Source organism: Vigna radiata, chromosome 3 (genome assembly GCF_000741045.1).
Source record: "Vigna radiata var. radiata cultivar VC1973A chromosome 3, Vradiata_ver6, whole genome shotgun sequence".
Lineage (NCBI taxonomy): Eukaryota > Viridiplantae > Streptophyta > Magnoliopsida > Fabales > Fabaceae > Vigna > Vigna radiata.
In genome coordinates, this window is record NC_028353.1 from 5,181,381 (window position 1) to 5,208,064 (window position 26,684).

Genomic DNA, 26,684 nt, shown 5'->3' on the forward strand with positions numbered 1-26,684 from the left:
AGAAAATTATTGGATATAATCTAAGTTTGAGTAAAGTTTTTAATTAAGTATAAATGATAAAGTTAAACAACATAAAAGAAAAAAAAAACTCATAATTGTCTTAAAATTTTAAACTAAAAGTGATGTCAAGTCACTCAAGTTATATATAATCTCTAGTTAATTACCTATTTCAAAAACAATCATCATAAATGAACCCAAAATTACTATAATATTATAATGTATCTTTAGTATGCTTATTCTTAGCACTAGAAAACTATTCTACTTAACGACCCATACAAAAAAAAAATGTATAGAGACATGAGATACAAAGTTAAACTTTATTTAATATTTTCAAGATTATTATATTTAATAACTCTAATATAATAACAGAAACATATAATTGATGAGTTAAAAGTGTTGTAAAGTTGTGAAATAAATTGTGGAAATGCTATTACCCAAATCAATGGGGGATGACATGCAGTCACTGTTCTACGGCTAACTTTTGAGAGTGCTTACATTATCTATTCAACCTTTTCTTTTGGTGACATATTATGGCCCCGACATTAAAGAAAAAGGTCAAAAGAAAATTGTAAAATTGTAAACAAAATAATAATATATGTATATCTATATGAACTACATACTAATCATACAGTTGCTTTGCAAAGTGTTGTCTTTTTTGATATTATCCCACAAAACCTTTATAAACTGTTGTAGTTTTCAACCAAATATAAAATGGCTTTTATGACGCCGGAAAATAATTACGAAAGTAAAATAAATATCTGTTGCATATTCCATTCACATATATATTCTTTTCGTCTCTTATATGTAAAGTAGAAAAAAACATCTGTATATCTGCGAGATACTGCTTCTTTATTTTTATATTGTTATTTTCTTTTTGAGACAGTTTGGTAGTCTCTTTAAGTGTGGGTCCCTCTCAGTTACTAAATTTCAAAATGGATGTCTTTTGGTTTTGACAATTAGGTAACTGAATTTGCATTTCAGGTGTATTTACTTCATAAAATGAACACAATCTGGAAATAAGTTTTTGAAAAAGAGAAATCGAATCTTTAGGGTATGGATTATCCCAAATGACATTTACATAATAGTTGTAATTTCAACTTGAGTTGTGATTCTTGGTTTGAATATAAGACATATATACTGAGATTTGAAGCAACACTAAAACTCATAATTATATCCTACATTTTCTCTATCACGTTCATATAATTACCACTTATCACTAATAACTATATTGACCATTACTTATGAAAGAAAAAAGAGAGTTCAAGAAAATGATAAATAAAATGGAAGATGCAGCACACTGCTACAGACTGGGAGAATTTATGTTCACCTTTTTGACTTTGTTAGACAGTGTAATGAGTAATCCCCAATTTGTGGCAGGTGAGACTCAAGATTCTCATTCACAAACAACGTAATTAATTAATGCCAATTCATAGAATATGGGCCTTCGCCTTCTACAGTCTTATTGTCGAACTATATCAACGTATTGTACTCTATTAAAGGATAAAACAGATAAAATATTCGCTTTAAATTTTTTTAAAAAAAAGTCTCAGAATTTTTTACTAATATTTTTCTATTAAATTAATTATAAAATTATATTTAAGAAAATATTTTTATTAATATTAATGTACTTCTATTAAATTAATTATATCTTTATATTTAAAAATGAAATTATTATAAGTATCTTTTAATTTTTTTTATTAAAAATTATATTTAATGAGTTTTATTTTTAATAAAGTATAGTTCTGTTAAGAAAAAAGAATGCTCAATATATTTATTATTTTATAATCAATTTAAATTTGTATTTTCTTTTTAATTTTTTTTACAAAAACTTAGAATATCGAAAAAATATAAAAAATTAAAAATACCACAAATTGATACATGGCATGTATAATAACAATGTCAATTTCAATGCCACTTTAACGAAAATGACTTTATTGAATCATTTTAACAAAATTGGGGACTTAGTTAAACCAAAAAAAAGTAAAGAGACACCAAAGAAAAGACTTTCACACCAATTATTTTGAAAATTCTACTTCGATTCTTTAACTAAAGCATATTCAAACAAAATAAAAAAGTATGACTAAATTGAGTTAAAAGGAATAAATTCATACATTTATAAAGTTGAGAGACTAAATTAAGCCAAAGTTTTGAAGAAAGACTAATTCTAATTTTCACTAAAAGTTTAGGGACCAAAAACATATTTAACCCAAAAATTTATTACAAACATTAAATACTATATTTAAAAATAAATTCATTTTACTAAATTTTACTATTGTTACTTTTTAAAAATTAATTTTAGTTATTATTTTTAAGTTTTTTCTCTTTATAAACATTTTTACAATTAAATATTACATTAACAAATAACATTTTATATTACTTTAATAACTAGTGGTATTTTGATAATCTTTAACTTTTACCAATTAAACAAATTTTTTAAAACTGTGACGTCATTCAAATCCTACACTAATTCTTACAAATTTTACTTCTAAATTCACTCTCAATTACCTCCAAATCCATTTAAATAAACAAAAAAAACTCACCTTCAAATCTTTTCAAATCCACTCAATTACTCTTTTTCAAATCATCTCTCCCAATCACCCTCAAGTAAACACATCCTTAATTCTTTTCCTTCTTTTTTCTTTATTTTTTTAATTTACTTATACATTTTTATCTCTCATAATTTTGGACACACAACATTAACCGTAATCAATAGAGATCCGATAGATAAATAATTAATACACTCAACAAACCATAAATTTTGTTAAATAAACTCTAACTCGTGTTTTGGGACTCTGATACTATTAAGAGGGAACTTTAAATTTATCTCATTATAAAATTATTAATGAAGGAAGGTTTGTATTCACTTTTATGTGTTGATATGCTTCCATGTATAAAATTATTAATGAAAGGAACCAAATCACTTATTTTAAAAGTTCAAAAACCATCATTCAACTATAAATTTAAATTGGATAAGCCACAGGACCAACTATAACTCATCTTCCTCGGTCAACAAAATTTATAATCCGAAAAATATCAAACAATCCTTTTGGCTCTACATAAAACAACGATATAGAGATAATAAACAATAATTCAAAATATTTATTCGTTTTCATGCGCTTCCACTCGGGAAAACGCTTATTTTACATAAAAAGAATGAAGCAAACCAATGAAAAATGAATAATAAAAAAAATATAGAGCAATGCTCAAACTAATAAAGAGGCTTATTCTTTGAAACGTAGAGCCGTAAGTTCCTCTGATTTAGAGGCTGCAGTGGCCTTGCATTCCTTGGAGCATACTGTGTACATAACAAAGATTAATTCAAGATGAAATCCAAGAACAAATTTCAAGGAATAAAAACTTGATTTTGAATTAGGGTTTATTTTACTCAGAAGAAATTACTTACAGGTATAAGTACAGTATTCTTCAGTAACTCCACTTGTCCTATTGAAACAGTTCTTATCTAATGAAATTTGGTAAAAGTGCAGAATGGTTAGAAGGTAATAATGATAGTTAGTAAATGTATTATTAAAGGAAATTTACGTGCATGTGAACTTAATTATGAATAAGAAGGATATATAACGTATAGAAAAGGTATTTAGCTATACCTCCTTATCAATGGTCCAAATGATGCCTTCGGTGCAAGGAGGTGCAGTGAGTGATCCTATGTACCTGTAGAACATCTTACCACTCATGATCTCTGAGGGATCAATTTCTCCAACACTTTCCTCTTCGTTTTCTTTAGGAATGTCAACTAGGTATTGTTCCACCTGAAAGTAATGTATAAATATATTATCCATGCAAGATAACATATAGTTTTTCTCTTCGTTTATCTTAAATATTATTGCACGTACCCTAGAGAGCAATGGATCAGGAGAACCGTACTCGTACAAAACACCAACAACAGCAGTCTTGTTTGTTCCATCAGCCTGTGGACTAACATGCACCATGTGCAACTCCAAGTCATACCTAGTAAACACCAAAATCAGAACATGTCATCCATGAAAATATATATATATGAAACAACTACAGTCTGTAACTCCAACAAGATCATTTCAGGTAGCAAAGAGATGAAGACAAAAGTTTTCTAGTAAAACATTAATGACATGACAAGATTATCTCTCTCTCTCTCTCTCTCTCTCTCTCTCTCTCTCTATGTATGTATATATATATATATATATATATATATATATATATATATAATTTGAACTTCAAATCTTCTTGACGAAGTCAGTTTCTGCTTCATAAAGCTTTAAAAAACATGAATAATTTAGAATATTTATATATTTGATAAGAAGGAAACGATAAGAAGTGATTGTGAAGGGAAATTAACCTCCTGCCGTCGATGGTATGTTCGGAGGGCCAGTGCCAATGGATTTGTTGGAGGAAAAAAGATGATCCATCTATGTCTATTGAGCCTGCATCCCCTCTCAAATCTACCTGCAACCATTGCATTTAAGAGTTCAATGAGAACGTAAAATTTTAACCAGAAGTCAAATTTAGTATATGATTGTTGAAGTTATAGTAAATTTATAAAGTAAAACAGTGACATATTATGTTTTCTGGTATTTAATGCAATATGACGAAGCAGCATTAACTACTTACTGCAACATCATGACCTCTGTTGGAGAGAGTAGCATATTGAGGGTTATAGGTCCAATACTTGAGACTCCCTGACTTGGGAATCACTTGCACAACGTTTGTGGACAAATCAATAGGAGATTGTATTTGCCCTGTTTTGCAGGTTTCCCATGCTTCTTTAATATCACCCCAGTACTGAGGCCCATTTGCACTATCTTCATCGTAACCAAACTCTGCACCATATCAAGAAAACATATTTACAACAGCAATATTTAATCATAGTTTATATGTAGTTTTATTTATCTTTTTAATTTTTCTATGTTTCTTATGGAGCTTACATGCTGTGATATACAATCTTTTAAATGTAATAATATACGAAGCTTAGATATATAAGATTAGAGGTCTCCATATATAATTTTGAATGAAGGTACACTTTTACGTATAAACGAAACTAGCGAATTGAAAATTTATAGCAATAAAATTTACCAGGTTCATCCTCAGGAAGAGCTCTAGTTAATATTGCGGAACAAAATAAGATGGATATTAGTGAAATTGCAATCGAAATTCGCTTCATATTTCAGGTGATTTTTGAGAGAATGGCAAGTGCCACAGAGATTATTAGCTCTTGAATATGTTGTTGATGTTGAGATTTGGTGCATGTGCTTGGGTATTTATACAGTGCCAAGAGTAGAAGAAGTGGTTTTGGATTTGGTCTGGTGGTAATTAGTTAAAAAGAAACCTTATTTGAAGTTTTCTTAAATGATAGACACCAACGTTTTTTCTTTAATTAATTAATCTTTCTCCTTTCAGCTTCTCCAATTTGCCTCTCTTTGGTAAAAATCAACAGAATCATTCTACTATCTGATTTTTGTAAGATACAACATGGAATATTTTACGATGTCAGACAGTGGGAAAAAGCAAAGTTCGATTTTCGTTTGTGGTTGACCTAGTTCGATGTTTCACCTTATGGAATTATTGACTTAGAGAGGTACTGTAAAAGAATTAAAATAGTAAAGTCGACTTTGGACATGGTCAGAGTGATCGCAACCACTACTGGGGGTGAATCAGTTCATGAACATATTGGCATTTTTATATATTGCATGTTGGAGATATCAGATTGGTTTTAACGAATGTTGCTGAAGTTGGTATGAATGAAGAGATGTAATTTGCCAAATTTGATAAAGATAAAAATACTTTAGTTAATATTTATTTTTTGACAACATTTGAACATTATCATACGTGTCATTGTGTGATTGGTTTATGGTGGTGTCATTGTGTCGTTTGAACCAATCACACAATGACACGTATGATTGATATTCAAATGTTGTCAAAAAAATGTTTTCATATATCATTACAAAATAGGTATGTTAGAAGCAGCCTATAAAGTTTTGATAGGTGATTCAGACGCTTACATAAGCCATTTGAAGGTGTTAGATTGTTTAACAGGTAAATAGATGAAGTGATGTAATTCACGTACGTCTCTATATATATTATTTGCAATCGATCGGAACATCACCAACTGGGGTAGACATTATCCACCTTGCTTCAGAAACCAGTGCAGATAATCAGTAATAAAGAAACCATGTTTTTTATGCATGAAAACAAACTCTATTTTGCCAACACCATTAGCATCCGACACTGACATACTTTTGCCTTGTGTGCTTAAATTATGTCACCTTTTAACTCACTCTTTTGCCCATTTTCCAAATTAATTGTTTTTTGTCTTTTAGTATGAACTGATCAACTTATATATTGTCCATGATATACGATGTATATATGTTCGACCACATCATCTAAATCAATATCTTATCTGCATATGGCAGCAGTGGATTTTCTTTTTCTCTTGTGTATAAATTCATTGTCCACTTGTTAAATTCTGTTGTAAAGGACATTAAAATTCAGGAGATGCTTATATTTGCTATTTTCGCAGGTATCATTAATTAAGTATTTTGCCTGCTAGCACGAATTTAAAATTTTGCCTCAATTTAATCTTCCAACCTTTTAAATGTATGTATTTACCTTTTTTTAAACTAAATTTTATTAAATTTATTTAATATATAAAATACATTTCAGAATAAAAAACTAATTTGAAATATTAAATAAATTTAACAAAATTTACGTCAAAAATAAATTTACATTATTATAAAAATTGAAGACTAAATTAGTTTAAAAATTCAAAATAAAACTAATTTAAATTTTTATGAAAGATAAAAAAACTAAAAACATATTTAGTTTATTATATTTAAATCCTATTTTTTTCTTTCATTTTAAAAAATATGCCGAAATCTATGTCGTAAATACTTATAAATCTTTCTTATTTTTGTGTCTTTATTCGGTTAATTAAGGGAGTTCTTATTCTCCTTTAACATTTCTTTCACCTTCCGTGTGTTACTGCAAGAAAGTAATTTATTTAAAAATAATAAAATATTTTATGAAAAATTATTTGTTTAAATATAGAAAGATTTCAAAATATATAAAAATATAATTTGGCTATTTGAAATATTTTATAATTTCCTTTCTTTTTCAAATTCATGTGTTGTTTTTTTTTCATATTCTTTCTTTGACTTCAATATTGTGGGGTTTGGAACATTACTAACTTTACCAAGTTCAAGATATCATAAATTGAATTTGTTTTTTCATTGATGTCAACGGAATAACTTTTTAAGTTAAAGTCAATATATAATTATTTATTAGTTGTTATCATCAGTGTTAATTTTTTTTTGTCAACCTAGACCAATGTTATTTCTCGTGCTAAAACATTAGTTTGGATTTTTTTCTTTTTGTTAACATCAACAATATTTTAACTCATTTTAAATATATTTTATTTTTCTAATTAAGATCCGTAAATATTATATTCAATTGATGTTATGTAGAGTTAATTTTACCAACATTGATAAAAGATGTTTTCCGTCTGATGTTAATTGGAATTTTTTCATTGGCTCTAATGAGATTAATTTTCAACTAATATAAGTTAGAACCATTTGATAAATATTGATATAGAATATTTTTTAACTAATATTGTTGAAATTATTTATATGAGGATATAAGATAGAACTATTTCTTATTTAATGTTTCTTAAATTTTCTCAATCATTCTATGTTTGTGCTTAGCTATTTATCAAATTTCGTTTTAAAATGTATTATAATTATTTTTTTTATCTCTACAAATTAAAATAGTAACTTTTGTATTTAGTGTTAATAGAAATATTCTATTCAAATAAGAAATTAAACAATTTAAAATAAACATAATTAAAATGTAGTATATTTGAAAATTTTAAAATTATATATTTCGCTGTTCAAACGCAAATTGTCGAATTTCCAATTTCTAATACCGTTGATAGTTTGGTTTCAAAGAAAATTTGCATAAAATTATTAAATCGAAACCAAAAAAAAAAATATATTTTGAAGAAAAGAATAATTTCAATAAACTGAACTACTGTTCTTATATTAAAAATACTGAATTGTTACAAAATGAACCTTTTTATTTAAAAGATGACTTTGCCACAAAGTTATTAAAATATAGACTAAAAAATATTGTTCTATTTTTTTCTCTCTCTTTAATACACACAAACCGTTTTTTTTTTAATTTTATTTAAAATATTTTTTTCATTATTTCAAATTGAAAATTCGTGATAAAATAACTTTAATAACAGTACTTTTAATTCGATCTAAATACATGTAGTACATTTTTAATTATATAAGGATCAAAATAAAAATATATCATATGGAAAAGAAATAAATTAGATTTAGTTTTTTATAAGTTCTAATTTAATTTATCAATAAGTTAATGCATAAAAAAAATCGCAAAATTTCTCAGTATATAAACTAATTTTAATTTATAAAATGTTTAATTTTATTTTTCTTCTTTATGTTTTTGTTTTCTTATTATAAAACTTTATTCAAACAAATCCTTGTACATATTTCAAGAAGGTATTTGTTTCCATCAAGTAAGCTGACACTTCCTATATTGATAACATGCGTACTTTTATCTATTTTGTATGTTTATTGTTATTAATAAAATTAACTTTTTATTATTTTATATTTTGTTTAATCATTGAGTTTATTTTCAATTTGTCATTTTTTAGTTATTTTATGTTTGTTTTAGTTTTAATCTTCATTTATGTGTATGAAATAAGTAAATAAACACCATTCTAAGTTGGGATTCAAGAAAATATAGTTAGATAATGAAACAATGCTCAGGGTTACAAACGAATGATGAAGTGTGTCAATCTTCATAGACGAAATTGGGTCTACGAAGATTTTAGAAAATTCCTCACTTGCACGAATATAAATATTTTTACAATTTTATGTCATTTTAAGTGATGATATTTTGAAGAAAAAATATTTTTACTTATCTATTGATTTCAAAATTAAAATAGCATTATTTATTTTAAAAAAAAAATCATATTCTTAATTTTCTTACATAAATTTAATTAATTAACAATTTTAAAGTTAAATTAATGTTGCTAAGTAAGGGGTAATGAATGCTGCAGTTTGGTGATAGGTACCTAAAGTCACATTCCTGTAATTTCATACATAAAAAATGTTAAATAATGCACAAAGTTGACCCAAATATTCATTTGATAGGAACATCTAAACTACTCTAAAATACATATAAAATTTATAATTAAAGAAATTAAAAGATAAGATTTGTATTTTTCTCCATTATATGGTAAGAAGAATACACTCATATAGCCCACAAACATCTCACCAACTAAATCATGTCGTTATTTCATTTACATAGATTAAATATTATACATATTATTTTTAACATTATAGAAGCATTCTAAAAAATTCTTAAACCATTCTATAAAATTCTTAAATCAATGAAAATAAAACTATTTGTAAAGAAATAACTACTTTTTTCTATGTTTTTGTATTCAATTTTATATCTGTTATATTGTTCATATTCTCAAATTTTCATTTGTATTTTTTAAATTACTCACATTTCGACCCAACCCTACAATACAAATCATTCATTGTTTATTTTAACCATGATTATTACTTTTTAATTTTGAAAAAATATAAAGATACAAAGTGTTTCTTTCATTATAATAATTAGCAAAATTTAGTAAAGTGTGGGGGGAAAATACAAAAAGAACAAAAAGAGATATTTGCAAAATGTGACTGGTCTTCGAACGATCAAAAGAACAAATAAAAAAGGATAATTGGCAATATAGAAGGTGACAACCACCCTGCAGATCACAAAACAAGTCATTAATTAAGGTTAAAGGAAGGAAGAAATTATTCTTATTTGGTTTAAGAAAAGAAAAAAAAAATTAGAAGGATATAAGAAAAAATAAAGATTCTTTTATTTATTTTAAAGCATCTGAATCAAAGTAAAGAAAATTAAAACAAAAAAATTCCACCTCTCCACCAATTCCCACTAATAAATTATACCAAATAAAAAAAATCACAAGACAAAAGAAAACCAAAACCTTGGGTCAACTTGAGTCACTCGTTTAGATTCTTGAGTTTTTGTAATACGTGTCGCCACTAGAACTGCAAATCCAATATCAAGTCAAACTCCAAAACAATTTCACTTTATCAAATTCCGATAAAGTTGCATATTTTTTTTCCACAAAAATTTTTAGGACTGGTGATAGCTAAAATTATAAAAGAAAGTTTTAGAATTAATTAAAATTTAATCGAATTTTCTTATGTCATTGTCAAGCCACAATTTTATAATTTTAAAAGAATATATCATATATGTATTAGATAAAGGGATAATATTTAAACTCGTGACACTTTAATTAAACTTAATGCCTTATTCTATTTGATAATTTCAACTGGGATATCATTTATATAAATTTTTCATAATAATAATTAGTATCCTAGAGATTAGTTAAGAAAATATATTCAGTTAACATTTTAAACACTTCCATCATAATATTCAGTAAAATATATTTATTGATCAATTATAATATTCACAAATTTAATTCAAAGTATGAAGATGTAGATACATGTTTGTTGAGGATTACATAATATTTACTATACACAAAGATAGTTACACATATATGTAATTGTATGTATACGTTTAATATATTTTAAATTACTAAAAAATACAAATAAGAAAATAACAAATTACCTGTTAAAGATTCAGAAACGAAAAGTATCAGTGGAAAAATGTTACTTAACTACAATTTTCTTTATTAAGAGTATTTATGGGCTCAGAATCAAATACAAAATATACGATGAAATATTTAAGAAATGGAAATTACTATAGTTTTAAATATTATTTACTATGACATGCTTTTGTAAAAAATCTTGTTTTCACTGATTTTTCTTTCTTCTTTTCACATCAAAGTGCAGAAACTTAATTATTAAATAATTAATTTCATAGTTTTTTAAGGTCAGTAGTTACTTTAAATTAGATTTATAGATTACAATGGATCAGATCAGATGGGACACCATAGTATATATTTGATTTGTAACAAAAATTTCATTCATTATTTATTAGATATTATTTAAAAAATACTTACATACATTTTAAAACTAATAAATATTAAACACAGAAAAATTTTATAAATTTTAAAATAAAATATAAATAAAATTAAAAAAATATAATATATAATATAAATTAAAATTTAATTTTAATTAAATATAAAGTAATAAAATATAAATTAATTTTGATTTTAATTAATTTAATTTAATAAAACATAAATTAAATTTTAGTTTCAATTTTTTGGAAATAATAAATACTCTTATATAATGACACTTGTAATTAACTTATGTATAAATTAGTATTAAAATTTTTATTATTATCTCAAATAATAAATATTTATAAATATCAGTTTGTTGTAAATTTTATTTGTAAATAGGAGGAGATGTATTTTTAGCATCTTAATTATATTACTTTAGATTTTAATATAATATATATTTATATTTTATTAAAAAGATTCTATGTTTAAGTTGTTGTGGTGACATAATGAAAGTTTTGTGAAAAAGAAGAAAACATTTGATTCTATTTTTCTTATCTTGTGGTGGTGATGGATGGTTCGTGAATGGAGTCTTGTTCTTGGACATGGTTACTCTGCTATGTTCATGTGTAGGGACCACATAGTTTAACTCAGCAATTCAAGAACCAAGAAAACCATGGCCTTCTTACCTTACTTGTTTAACTTGGTAGGTGCTTATTAAATAGTAAAACGGTAAAAAGTAACACACTCTCTCACCAACCAACACCAAACTACAAAACCAAAATCTAATCCAAACCTTAAAATTTACTACTAGATTCGCACTCACCTCAACCGCAACCCAACACTGCTGTTCTTCTTCATCTTCTTCTTCCATGGCAGCAACCTCAACATCACTGGCTTCTCAACTCTACATTGGCCTGCGCCGCCCCTGTCCCAAGTTCGATTCTTTCAATTCTCCGTCTTTTTCTGCCTTCGACCCTAATCTTCGCCTCTCCCTCTCTCCTCCCAAACCCTCACGCGCCGTTGTCGCCATGGCCGGCTCTGGCAAGGTGCTTTTGCTTCTTCTTTTATTCTTTTTAAAAACTTCGACTTTATTATTCTTATCATTACCCTTGATCGTTAAATAAAACTCCTCTCTTTGATTTCGGTGGGGAATGCATTTCTCTTCAATGGGTTGGGTTGGGTTGGGTTTGCGCAATTCCATCGCAGCCTGTTAGTATCCATGCATTATTGGTTATATATTGCTTTAACTTTAGTGATTGGTTATCCATTTGCCATTTGGTGTGTTGATCTTTTTCTTCCTTCTTCGTGTTGCAGTTCTTTGTTGGGGGCAACTGGAAGTGTGTAAGTATCTTTCCCCCAAACTGTTTTTGTTGCTATTTTTGTTAAAATGCTATGTTTATTTTTTTGTGATTCAGTACTTGAGTAGTTGATTGATGTTATATTTTATTTTAGCATTAGAGTGGTATAACAGCACACTATTGGAATGCAAATTATGTGCCATAAATCTCGGAGTATGTTTTGGTTTTGAGTAAATAACCTATACTTTTCCTTGTAACTATTGAACTTATTGTTTTTGGATTATGCATCTGGTTCAACTCACCACACTTTGCAACTTACGTCCCCTGATTTGACTTTTTTCTCTGGCTTCCCCTAGCAGTAGCAGCTTAGAGTTTGTTTTCAACCCTTTGTTCAAGCTTTCTTTTCATTTTTATTTTTAGCATTAGTGTCCTGGAGCCATATCTTTCCATCTGCCATACCATTCTTATAAAGAATGCAGTCTATATTAAAGGACTAAAAGAACTCTTTCTTTCCCCTTGATCACTTTGTGGAGCAGCACAGATTTGAATGATTACTATCTTAAATTAAACTAAATTTAAAAAAAAAAAAAAAACAGTTTTCTTGTGATATCATATTTATCTTTCAGAAGAATTTCCTTCATACTTCAATTATCCCTTCGACCTATTTATTTGTATAAAATAATGGACTTATTCTCTTCCAGTTCTATCAGGTTATTTGAAACAGGCCCTTTTTGCATTTTCAGTTGTTTTTGTTCTTTTGTTTTATGTGATAAACCACTCATAAGTACACATGAATCATTTGTTCTCACGGTTCAATCAATCACTAGTTCAGTAAACTCTGCATATATCTCTATCTGATTTGTATTACTTTTGCTGTTTTCTTTAGAACGGAACAAAAGATTCCATCAGTAAGCTTGTCGCTGACTTGAACAGTGCAAAGTTGGAGCCCGATGTTGGTGAGACGTGTTCAATCTTTATTTATGTGTTTCTTACTACAAATAATTATGTTATGCTTCTTCCCTACTCCTAAAACGTTAAACAATTTGTTGAGTTTGAACACAATTTTCTCTGTATGCTAGTGCAATAACACATTTGTGGTTTGGTTACAAAATGCTGATAAATGGTGATATATTTTCTGGTTGGAAATGATCAAATTAATTGTTTCAAAAGGAAATGGATATAGTTCTCTATTGTCCATTCCAACTATGGGTCATTTGCAGAGAACTCCCTTGTACTTTGGAACTCACCAACTTGATTCATAGAACTTACCAAACAATACATAATGACTCCTCATAGGGGGTTTTGGGCACATGCCCAATAAGGTCAATATACACTATTTGTTTGGCATGTGCTGTGTGTTTGAAAGCATAAGTAAATTTTCAAGCAATGATCCACAATTGGAGAGGTTCCTTGTTTTCTGGTCCCTCAAAATATTGTATTGAGTATGTTGTTCAAGTTAAAAAAACTCTTTCTTAATAACCTTGAAAATTTATCATTTGCATTTGGTCATCACAAGCATTTCCATTTTGAGATGTACAGATGTCGTTGTTGCACCTCCCTTTCTGTACATCGATCAAGTGAAAAACTCACTTACAGACCGGATTGAAATAGCTGCCCAGAATTCTTGGGTTGGTAAAGGTGGTGCTTTCACTGGAGAAATCAGGTTAGCTTGCTCTTTCCTGCCAAATGTTAATTAATCCAGGGTTTCATTTTGATTTTTGAATTATAAATTTTGGCAAGTTGGATGATTGCAGATACTATTTCTTTTATGTTCACAGTGTCCTTCATGCTGTTTTCGATGCAATTCCAATGTTTAAACCAAATATGTTATTGTTTTCTGGTTGTCCTCAATTATGCTACAACTTAATTCAATTAGTTATTAAAATCTGACTTTTGTAGTGCTGAACAAGTGAAAGATATTGGAGGCAAGTGGGTTGTTCTTGGACATTCCGAGCGAAGACATATTATTGGAGAAAATGATGAGGTAAAGCAAATTCAGAAATCATTGATACAGCATTCTTGCTAGAGAATACTACTAGTATAATTGCAAGAGATGATAAATATTTTAGATATTAACTGAGCATTGTTAACTGCAGTTTATAGGAAAGAAAGCTGCCTATGCTTTGAGCCAGGGTCTTGGAGTGATTGCATGCATAGGAGAATTGTTAGAAGAAAGGGAAGCAGGGAGAACTTTTGATGTTTGCTTTCAGCAATTGAAGGCTTATGCTGGTATAATCCATTTAAAATCGTTTTATTTTGGGGGAAAAACAAAAGGGGGGAGGGGTTTCTGATTGCCAGCATAAAATTCATTGTCGCTTTTATGCAGATGCTGTTCCTAGTTGGGACAATATTGTCATTGCGTATGAACCTGTATGGGCCATTGGAACTGGCAAAGTGGCCACTCCCCAGCAGGCTCAGGAAGTACATGTAGCTCTTCGGGATTGGCTGAAAAAGAATGTCTCAGACGAAGTTGCATCTAAAACTCGAATTATTTATGGAGGTAAATCCTTTGTTGTACCTGCAGTTGCATTGTGATATTTTGGCAGTGTTACGGAAATTTAACATATACCATGGTTTAATAAGGCTGCATGTTTATTCAATGTAATTTTGCAACATCTGAACTTTTTTATGATGCATTATTTAAGAACATAGCAGAATCATGTATTTTCACAATTAATGAACTGCTTGCCATTTAAGGATAGCTGATATACTTGATAGGTGTAAAGCTGTGCACAACATATCTTGTTAACATTAAGATTGTCCCTGACCTTGTCTATGCAAAATGTGGTTTAGTTTCAGTATATTTGAATATAAAATTGATCTGTTTTCAGGGTCTGTAAATGGAGGGAACAGTGCTGAGCTGGCAAAGCAAGAAGATATCGATGGATTTCTCGTTGGAGGTGCTTCATTGAAGGTACATACATAGTTTGTTTGAGCAAAGTAATCATAGCATAAGTTAAGGAATTGAGGTTATTATTTAAACTTACAAGTTGATGTTGTCGAGTTGCAGGGTCCTGAGTTTGCTACCATTGTGAATTCAGTCACATCCAAGAAAGTTGCGGCTTGATTACTTATTGTAGTTTGGGAAATATGAGAGGGCAATTCTCAAATGTGGCAATAAATAATATGGGTCTATTATAATAATAGCACTTTGCTTTTGTCATCCTGAGTTTTTCCAAAGAGCCAGTATTTTCTTTCGATTAGAGATACAGAGAGGCAATAAATTTTAAATGTTTCTGAATTATTGTTGTTTTTTCATAACGTCACTGTTAAATCTTGAATTTTATTTTCTTTTTGATGGTCTAGACTTTTGTGACTCGAAATGCGCCTTCAGAAGTTCACTTTCTGCGTATTGTAATGAAGCTTAACATACTTTTTAGATTAAACTAATTTATCGTCCAATCGAACAATTCAGATAGTTATATGAGAAGATAAATTAAATTAATTAAAATTAAGTATATTTAGTAACTCATTCAGTTCATAGGTTCCGTTACTTGAGGACTCAATTATATTCAATTCAATTTCATTCAATTGAGTTCATTTGCGTATCGTGGTGGTTGGTGGTTTGTGAAGTTTGGTTGGTGAGGTGCAGTGGAGCTCTTCAACGACGGTGGCAGCAGATGAACACTCAAGATGACAAAATAATGTAGTGCTACAACTTCCTTTCCTCATACCCACATATATGAAATGACTTATGAACATGCCTCCACAATATCATTGAAATATGTTACTCTAATGTGTAGTGCTATCAAGATGCGTCACAACCCGAAGGTTAATCTGGCTTACCACCGATTTGGTTCGGATTGGGTTTGAAAAAATTGTATTTTTTTTATGCGGGTTAGATTTCAACCAGACTCATTTAAATCTGACTCATCCGGATTGAACCCACGGTGGATCAGGTTGGCCCACCAACCCACCTACCTAATTTTATTTTATTAAAATTTAATTTTTATTTTATAAAAAAATATTTATTATTATTTTTGCTTGAAAAAATTATTTAAGTTCCCTATTTTCAAAACTAATTAAACACTCTTTTGGAGTGAAATTTGTTTAGATTTGAATTATAGAAAGTTTGTAATTTTTTATTTTAAAAAAGATAAAATTACGTGAGCCAACCGGTTTATCCACCAATCCGTAGTAGGTCGGGTCTAGGGATGGCAAAAAAATATGCGCCCACAGATAAAATTCGCGACGGATAGTTGGTACCTGCAAATATTTATTACCTGCAGGTTGTGGGTAACGGGTATTTTAATACCCGCTTATAAATAGGTCGGGTACGGATATTATACTATCTGTATCCACAAATATATGCTACCTGAAAAAAAATAAAAATAAATATTTAATTTATATTTTATTAAGTTAAATTTAATTAAAATTAACATTAATTTATATTATAAGGTTAAATTTAATTAAAATAATTTTTAATTTAATTTGTATTATATTTTATATATTTTTTGTAATTTTATTTTAATAATTCATAAAAATATATTTTTTAAATATTTGTGGGTATCCGTGGATATCCGCTCCGCTAGTTTTAAAATACCGCCAATATTCTTTAAACGGGTATTCGTGCGGGTAGCGAGTTGGGTAGCAGGTGGATTTTTTTCTTTTGTCGGGTCGGGTTGCAGGTAGGTACTATCTGTGCCCGACCCGACCCGTTGTCATCCTAGTCGGGCCAAGTTCGAATTTTTCTGATTCGCTAATAAATAAGTCATGTTAGGTTGACTCACTAAATGATCAATTCATAATGGGTCGGATTGGATGACTCGTTTTGATAGCACTAACAATATGGTTGACTCCAATCTTTGTTTCAAGAAATTCTGTTATTTTCTACAAACCTATAATATATTTTAATACAATTAAATATGTATACCATTTCATTAACTTAATTTCAATTTAGACAATAATTTTTGTGCCTACATAATTCATATTTATTGTAATTATAGCAATATCAATAATAATAATAATAATAATACCAACAATAATTATTATCATTACAATAATAATAATTATTATTATTATAATAATAATAATTATTATTATTATTATTATAATAATAATAATAAAATCAATAGTAATGATAGAATATAAAAATCATAACAATAATAATTATAATAATTATAAATTTAGTTATTATAATAATATTAATTTTTAATGTAATAATAATAATTATAATAAATATAAAATATTAATAATTACTCTTATTATAATAATAATCATAATACTCATAAATAAAAATAACTATAATCAATATAATAATAATAATATTCTAATTTACTCCAATTATATTCAATTTTAAATTATTTTCATAATGAAGGGTAAATTGGTAATCAACTAAGTTTTTCACTTACAATTTTTTTAACTATCAAATTTATCACATCATTCACGAATTTTTATATACTTTTATCTTATTTTTTCTGTTTCTCACCATCTTTTCCTTGCACTCTCTTTAAATTGAGGAATTTACATTTTAAAGAGTCTGATTTGTAAGTTACAGAGTTGTTCACTTCCGTCGATTTGTGATTGAGAGGAAGTGATAACTAACATAATAAGCAATGATTAGTGTTCTGTGTGAAGAGATATCCAGATAAACACTACATATGTTATACTAATTAATTGTTTAAAAAATAATAATGGCAAAAATCGTTAATTAATAATAATTATTATTATACTAAATAAATAAATAATATTACATAATAATAATATATTAATTTTAACTCCACAAAAATAATAATTTTACATTTTAATCTATTAAAATCCTCTTTTTTATCTATCCCATAAGTTAAGTTACTTACAAACTTCACTTCTAAATATATTATTTTTACTTTTAAATCCTTTAAAATAAACAACTTAAACTTAACATTTAAATCTTCTCAGATCTATTCAAATAACTGTCTTGAAATATGTCATTGGAAGTGAACAAAGCCTCTCAAATCTACTTCCCCAAACAACCATACTCATACATCCAAATCCTCTTAAATCTACTCTCCAAAAAAACAAACACTCTAGGAAGCTTGTATGATGATGAACTTTAGCTCCTAATTTATAATTGGACATTCCACTTCATATTTGAATAAGTCACGAAAGACTTTCCATTTGCTTTATTCCTAATCTAGGTAATACCAAAATATAAGAGTTTAAGATTCCCACAACAAAATTTTTTTAGACATAGACAACAAATTAACCAAAATAAAATCAATGCCACACTTTCATCCCATAACAAGGAAAAAGAGAAAAGGAGGAAGAAAATAATCAAATAAATATGACTGAAGTCAAGAAAAATATCACTTTAAGAAAAATAATGTACCATATGATGAAAGAAGGGCACATAGGAGAAAATTGAACCATGATGGCCCTATTGTTAATATAATTTGAAATATCGAAATAGCTAGATATCTCTTGAATTGTCCTATGTAAAGTCTAGAATATCTACAAAGTCTCAGTTAGTGAAGGTATAAAATTTCATAATAGACTTTTAATTAGAGAAGCTCCAAGAAAAGAGTCTAGATCTCTCCATTAGCACCTATAAATGCTCCATTGTACATGACATTTTCAAGCAAGGAAATTTGAGTTCTTTCTTCTAATTCTCACATTTTCCTCTAGTGGTATCAAAAGTTATGTTTGTTCTTAGAGAGTTGAGAGAGAATGAAAAGAAAGTTAAGAGACAAAAAAAATTGAGAGAAAAAGAAAAGAGTTGAGAGAAAGAGAGTGAGAGAGATATATAGAGAGAGAGAGAGTTGAGAGTTATGAAAAATGGTGTCTTCGTATGAAAGCATTGTTAGACTTTCAAGGTGTTTGGATGATTGTACAAAAAGGTTGTGAGGAGCCTTAAGATGGAGGAATCTTATCTCAAGAGGAGATGGAGACTTTGTTGAAGACAAAGAATCTTTTGGAAGTGTTGTCTCAATGCCATAGAGGAAAAAACTAATCTTATTAATGGTAAAGAAGATTCAACATTGTTACTAACACTAAAAGGTGAAGATAAGGACACTATTTATTTGTGTTACTTAGACAGTGGTTCGAGCAATCATATGTGCAAATAGAAGGAGAAGTTCGTGGAGCTTAATGAGAATGTGAATGAAAATGTGTATTTTGGAGACTCGTGGAAAGTTCAAATTGAAGAAAAAGGTAAAACTTTAATTCCTTTCAAAGATGGAAGTCATAAGTTGATCAATGATGTTTCTTATGTTCTAAATTAAAAAAAAAAAAACAATATCTTAAGCTTATACCAACTTCTTGAAAAAAGATATGAGATCCTCCTGAAATATAAATATTTGTGGCTTAAAGATGAAAGTGAAAATTTGATTGTTAAGGTGCTTATGTCAATAAATATAATGTTTATCATGAATTTAAAAAATACTGAAGGAAAGTGTTTAAATGTGAGCATGCAAGATAAAACATAGTGTTTCCACATGAGGTTTGGACACTTCAACTTTGGTGCCCTTAAAAGTCGGGGGAAAAAGAGATGGTGAAAGGGATGTCTGCAATCAATTTGTGAAGTGTGTCTTCTTAGGAAAAAAAATTTCGAAAGTAGCTGCCTCAAGAGCAATCAAACATTTTCAATTTGGACAATACTGATACATGTGGTCCAATCGACCCACCATGATTCAGTAAGAATAAATATTTCTCACCCTTCATTGATGATTTCAATAGAAAAACATGTGTGTACTTTCTCAGGTAAAAGTCAATTTTTTTTTTTTTTTGCTTTCAAGAATTTCAAGGCTCTTGTTGAAAAAGAGAATGACTTTGAAATCAAATCTTTGAGATTCATTCGAGGAGGAGAATTCACTCTAAGGAAGTTAAGTGAATTTTGTGCAACTCATGGAATTTGCCATCCAATGATTGTTCTTAAATCACCACAGCAAAATGGAGTAGTTGAAAGAAATAACGAAACCATTCTTAAATAAGTTTTGTGCAACTTATGGAATTTGTCATTCATTGACTGTTCTTAGATCACTGCAGCAAAATGGAGTAGTTGAAAGAAAGAACGAAATGATTCTCAACATGGCTAGAAGCATGTTGAAAGCTAAAAATATGTCCAAGGAGTTTTAGGCTCAAGCTGTTTCATATACAGTCTATTTCTCTAATGGATCTCCAACATTCAGTTTAAAAGATCAAACTCTTCAAGACATTTGGAGTGGAAGGAAACTTAGTATTAATTATTTACGTGTCTTTGGAAATATAATTTACTCATGTATCAAAACAAGAAAGATCCAAACTCGATGATCAAAATATCAAATATGTTTTTGTTGACTATGCTCAATCTAAATATTACAAATTATACAATCTATACAATGGTAAAGTGGTGGTAAGTCATGCAGCCATTAAAGTTTGAAAAGTTTCAAAAACTAAAAAGAAAGATTGGTGTACAGAAGATTTCAAATTAAGAAAGAGAAATGTTATTATAATTTGAAATATAGAAATATTTAGATGTCTCTTAAATTTTCCTAAGTAAAGTCTAACATCTAAAAAGTTTTAACTAGTGATGGATGTAAAATATTTAATAGTAGAGCTTTGATTAGATAAGCTCATGGAAGAGAGTCTAGATCTCTCCATTAACGTTTATAAATACCCAATTGTACTCTGGCTTTTTTTCAGTAAAAAAATTTGAATTCTCTCTTCCAATTCTCACCTTTTCCTCTAACAGTCACACGCTACCAAACTATCTACAGTTATGTTGTAAAATAGTGCATTATGAGTCTGCATCATTCAGATTATGCCACTGATCTGAATCCAAATATGCTGTTTTGTACTTGAAATTACAAAAATTGTCATGTTCTGTCATGTTAACGCTCTTAATGAAAGGGAAAACCATAACATAACTACATTTTTTTTTTCAGTTTTCTGTGCAAATGACCAATGTTACCAACTTACGACGAATCTGTGACAGATAATATTGGTTGTACATTCAGACAGAAGTAATGGGTACAACAATTCCATTTCAAAATTTGGACCAAAATATGTGACGAAACGTGGAAATAAATTAATAGATTATGAGATGATGAGATGATAAGACGAAGAATATAATTTTGCGGACGTTAGTTTATTACTAATCAGCGGGAAAGCACACTAATGATTGCAAGCCCCACACAGTATTTTAAATTTCTTGTCAGAGAAGACCCAACAACCAGATTCGTGCTGGTGCTGCATGTTGAACAAAGTTGTGTTCATAGTTTAACTCGTTTTAAAAGTTAAACTGTAAAAATTGAGTTTTTTTTTTTTTTTTCTTAAAATTCATTACTTGGTATTGGAATCAAAATTAAGAGCTGTGTTTTGGGGCACGCTGAAAGAAAAGGCGAGGGTAAGACAATAAAGCAACCGGAAATCACGAACAGCACCGAAGAATTATTGAGATTGGTATTGTTTTTGCTTTCTAGATCTGTCTATTATTAACCTTGCATGTGAAACCCGAGAATAAGGACCCCTACAATGTATAGTGATCTACGGCTCCTGTCTTATTCATTGTAACAGAACCAGCTACACAACTACAACAAACGCCGAATGATTAACATTAATTAACGTGGTTAAGCACATGCATCATATCGACTCTATTGGCTGTAATATGTAACTAGGTTCAAATCCCTTCATTACTTACTTCCAATATCCATAGAAATTAACGTTAAGTGATATTGCTTCGTTTACGAAATCGATGAATGAAGCCTCCAAAGTCAAATGAAATATAGCTGCAGATTATCGTACGTCACGGGAAAGGATAGACATCAACTACCTTCGTTTTTCCGGACAGTGAGGGGTGTGCATACAATGTATGTAGAATCCAATAATTGTTCTACACTTTGGTCGAATTCTACATTAGGTAGAAAGAACAAGTTTTTTTATATCAGTATATAAATAGACAAATTCAGTAGTATATCTAAGGGAAAAAGATTTACAAGGTTATGTTTTCTTGTGATTTTGGTTGAAGATGAGGTTATATTTTTTGTATAATCGGTTATCTTTTTGTTTCTTCTCTCATATCAAAGCCAAAGATTCATTTTAGTAGTCAGCACAGATAAAAACAATGGAACGGATGATGAATTTTAGGTTTGCAGATCCTTCTGATAAAAACAGTGTTTCTGACAAGGTTTTGTGGCAGATTGACTCAATGTTATATGGTTTTATATAAAAATAGAGGAAAATCTATAAAATGTTTAGCAGGGATGGAAGTAATAGAATGTAGCATTTTTGCGTAAATGGTCTAATAAACAAGAGATTTAGGTGAGTAAATGGTATGGATGGAGTGGAGCATAGGCACATTTCCATGATGAAAAAGTGTGTTGGAGGGGCCAATTGGCAAAGTGGAATGCATAAAGTGAAAGGCCTGTTTGGTTTGGATACTAGTCTTTCCAACGCTTTCTTTCACGTGCTGTGCTACTTGGCCATCTCATCATTGGTGCGCAAAATCCATATTCCCAACACCCATCTATCCATTCTATACCCATATTTAAGACAAAACTAACAAAACCATTTCGATCACAACTTGCTCACATTTATTTCATTTTATCCCTATTACACCATACCGCTTCAATAACAAAATAATATCTTTACAATCTTCTCGTATTCTCTACCATTTTTGCTTTATATATCCTTATCAGGTCACATAGTAGCTCATATATATTTTTTAGGAAAAAGATGTAAAGCTATGTGTTTCAAGGAGAATAACTGACCAAGTAGTCACGGTACAAGATAAAATATACACGATAACTTCACATATTGGAGGCCTCTGAAAGGGTGCATTATTCCTAAACAAGGAGACAAACTAGATTTCTGGAAAAGTTATTGATGAGCATATATAACACTGACGATAGATGCCTAGCTATATGATCCTGTTGAATCTGGTTTAGTTTCTTTCTCTAATCAACGTTCTACAATCATTCTTCCTGGCTTTTAATAGTGTTATACTGTGGTCGGTACTCGTACGTCTTCTTTAGGGAAGTGAATTACCCATCCACGCTGGTGGACCCACTCTTTGCATGTGCTTCAACGATTCTCCTTTTAAGAACTTTTGTCGCATACCATGATTAACTCTTTTTCATTTTTTTTTTTAGTTCAATCTTCTTCTCTGGATACTTTGTTCACTGTCGCAATGATTGACAGATTAAGGGTTAATAAATTCGAACTGTGCCACAAATTAGAAAAAAGAGGAAAGCATTTCAATTCGACAGAAGCAGCAGTGAAATGGTACATTCAGCCAATAATGATACATCCATGGTGGACCAGGTGAGAAAGAGAGAGACAGAGAGAGGATGCACAAATGATGATAATTTAACTTAAAAGAGAACATGATCATCAACCATCCAACCAAAGATCAACGTCCACCGATTCAACACGAAAGGAACAACCCGCGAAAGTAGAATGAAGAGAAACACAAGGAAAAAAAAACATACACAGAAGAAAATCGAAGGTGAAATTCAATAATAGACAATTTTTTTTTTTTGTTTATTTTTCTGATTTCGGGTCTAGTAGTCAGTGGTTGGGAGCTGCTCGTGGGTGTGGCTGATGAAGACGACCTCGTAGATGACTCCGGCGATGCCACCACCGATGAGAGGGCCGACCCAGTAGATCCAGTTGTTTTCCCAGGTCCAGCTAACAACGGCAGGTCCGAATGTGACGGCAGGGTTCATGGCTGCTCCGGAGAAGGCCCCACCCAACAAAATGTTAGCGCCAACGATGAAACCAATGGCGATGGGAGCAATGGTTCCCAAACTACCCCTCTTGGGGTCAACGGCGGTAGCGTAGACAGTGTACACCAAACCGAAAGTCAACACGATCTCCAACACCAAAGCGTTACCCACTCCAACTCCAGCTGAGAGTGCAAATGCGGGAACGGTCTGCAAGCATCGGAACAAAACTCGTATTAGTTCAACTTAAAAGTTAGTTATGTAAAGCAAGTAACGGTAATAACGGTCTTACGGAGGAGGTCACGAAGGCCAGGAGGAGGGAGGCCACCACGGAACCCAGGAGCTGGGCGATGATGTAGACAATACCGCGGAGGAAGGTGATGTTGCCTCCGACGAAGGCGCCGAAGGTGACGGCGGGGTTCACGTGACCTCCGGAGATGTTGGCGCCGACGGAGACGGCGACAAAAAGGCCGAATGCGTGGGCGATGGAGGCGGAGAGGAGTCCGGCAGGTGAGGTGGCGGCGTTGTCAGTGAGCTTGTTGTAGGCGATGCCGGAGCCTGAGCCGGCGAACACGAAGATGAAGGTGGAGATGAACTCGGCCAAAGCCGCCTTCAACGTGTCGGGGTGAGTGGCCTCCTCGGGCCTTCCGATGGCGATGTTTCTGATCGGCATCTTCAATCGACGGTGGTGATGATTACGACTGGTGAAAGATGAAGTGAACACCGAGATCACTCACTCAAATCACTCTCTGTTTCGCTGCCACTGATTTTCGCTCCTTTGCTTGTTATATACCCACTCTCAAGACGCACCTGCCTCTGAGTCCACCGGCTCTACCCGGTTCCCGGTTATTTCTATTTTCCTAGTTTTCATGTTAAGAAATTATGTGCAATACTTCCAAATATGACAGGAATCAAGCTTTTCAAAAACACCAATCCAGAAAAGAAATAATCTTATTTCTTGACAGCCTGTGACATGTTTCTTCATATTTCAAATTATCAATTGTTTTCCCTTTTTCAATTTCATTTTGATTTTGATTTTTATTTTATTTTTGGTATAATGATGTATCCCCACCACTACTCCTTGTTCTTAATCCAGCGAAGCTTTTCGGCTAGAGCCGTCCTATGATTGACACGTGTCCCAGATGGATAAGAGCCACGTCAGTAGCTGATAAGTGAATACGGTTTAATCTGTTTTTCCATCTGGATAGTTCGGAACAGCCTAATATTTTATTTTCAAATGATGTCTGTGCAGTTGTGATATTATATCATATCTCGTGGGATAAAAATAATCTCAGAGAGTATTAATTATAAGAGCAAAGTAAATACTAATCTATAATTATAAGGACACAATTGATCATAATATAATGAAGGAGATAAGAGGATAAGCACTGTGAGTCTGTCAGTGACCCACAGGAAAAAAAAAGCTGGTATCATTAGCATACCGCGACTGACACGTGGATAAAATGTTTTTTTTTATAATAAAAAACATAAATGTTGCAAACTGAATTAAAAAAAAAATTCAAACTTTGCATAAAGTTTACCTTTGTAGCAAAGAGGATTTTAAAGAATAAAAATTAATCTCCTTCTTTCATCCCTTGGTTGGATCAGTTTAGCTGCTCCCTCAATTATTGTTTTCTACCAAATTGGTGGCTCGTGCATATGGAATCACTGATGTATTTTGTTTTTGCCATCTAATCAATCATGTACATAACAAGTTCTTTATGTTATTTTCCATCAACAAAAGTTAAAAACTCATTTTAGATTTGTCCCATTCTGCTCTTCTTCTTTTTTTTTTTGCCACCTTTGTTTATTTAATTTAATTTCAGTAGTAACCATGGCTTTAACGGCTCTTGTTCAAGTTGAATAAATAGGTGTAAACTGCAACAAATTTACAACCAGATATATATGCAAGAGTTAGATCGGAAATAAATTGTAATAACTTGCAAAATCTGCATCACATGAAGTTGTGTGCATCACGAGTTTCCTTAATTGAAAGCAAGTATATAATATGCTCATGAATTTGGATTATATACTAAGCATATGATTTGCCAACTAACAAAAAACTATATAATACCTTATCGTTCAAATATTATATAACTCAACAAAAAGCTCCTAGAATTTTTCGAACCACCCAAAAAATATAAAATCAAAATTATATTCATCTCACTGAAAATTAACGTTTTCAAACTTTAAAAAGGATAAAACTAGCTAACAAAAAGAACATATATATTGAGAAACAAACCACACTTTATGCTATTAAAAACAGACACATTATGATTTCACTTAATTTAAACCCTCGTAGGCTATTAGTACTAGGTATTAATATTTGTTTTTTACTGGCATAAAAACAAAATATATTTGTATCGTTCAAAGGAATTCTGATTTTGGGAGGTGGAGTTTATACCAAAGATTAGCCCTCTATTAATTAGAAAAACAAAATTCCACATCATTAATGCTTTTATATATTGACTTTATTCATAATTTTACTTAGGGCCGGCACCGCTTTTCAAATTTTTAATTACATCTGTACCGAATCATGAGATCATTTTAGTGGTTGGAATTCGATATTATAAACAAGAGTAATGGCTAATGTCAATTTCAAACAGAGTATGGCTAATAAAGTTACGCAATATGATTTTCTAATCAAAGAACCTGTTAGACCTGTTCAAGTTCTTCATAGTATACAGTTTATTTATAATTAGACCTGTGTTTAATTTGATATTTAGTGAAAACTCAGTCATGATTAGCTTGGTACAACTCCATTAATAC

General features: G+C 30.1%; 3 protein-coding genes across 3 annotated transcripts; 1 reads left to right on the top strand and 2 right to left on the bottom strand.

Annotated features, from left to right (window-relative positions):
- Positions 1-3,208: 3,208 nt before the first annotated feature.
- LOC106756922 (alpha carbonic anhydrase 7-like) lies at positions 3,209-5,152 on the bottom strand. The gene is made up of 7 exons (XM_014639519.1): positions 5,065-5,152; positions 4,599-4,811; positions 4,331-4,433; positions 3,852-3,966; positions 3,606-3,767; positions 3,404-3,460; positions 3,209-3,295 (listed from the first exon to the last, which is right to left on the bottom strand). Exons 1-7 carry the CDS (start codon positions 5,150-5,152, stop codon positions 3,209-3,211), a joined length of 825 nt encoding a protein of 274 aa, XP_014495005.1.
- A 6,635-nt stretch (positions 5,153-11,787) lies between these two features.
- On the top strand, positions 11,788-15,602 carry LOC106758020 (triosephosphate isomerase, chloroplastic). Its single transcript, XM_014640908.2, has 9 exons — positions 11,788-12,045; positions 12,314-12,340; positions 13,184-13,253; positions 13,837-13,960; positions 14,197-14,281; positions 14,394-14,526; positions 14,624-14,797; positions 15,129-15,211; positions 15,308-15,602. Exons 1-9 carry the CDS (start codon positions 11,869-11,871, stop codon positions 15,362-15,364), a joined length of 930 nt encoding a protein of 309 aa, XP_014496394.1. The 5' UTR covers positions 11,788-11,868; the 3' UTR covers positions 15,365-15,602.
- A 7,823-nt stretch (positions 15,603-23,425) lies between these two features.
- On the bottom strand, positions 23,426-24,699 carry LOC106757725 (probable aquaporin TIP-type). The gene is made up of 2 exons (XM_014640489.2): positions 24,208-24,699; positions 23,426-24,125 (listed from the first exon to the last, which is right to left on the bottom strand). The coding sequence occupies exons 1-2, from the start codon at positions 24,586-24,588 to the stop codon at positions 23,754-23,756; spliced, it is 753 nt and encodes a 250-aa protein (XP_014495975.1). The 5' UTR covers positions 24,589-24,699; the 3' UTR covers positions 23,426-23,753.
- Positions 24,700-26,684: the final 1,985 nt, after the last annotated feature.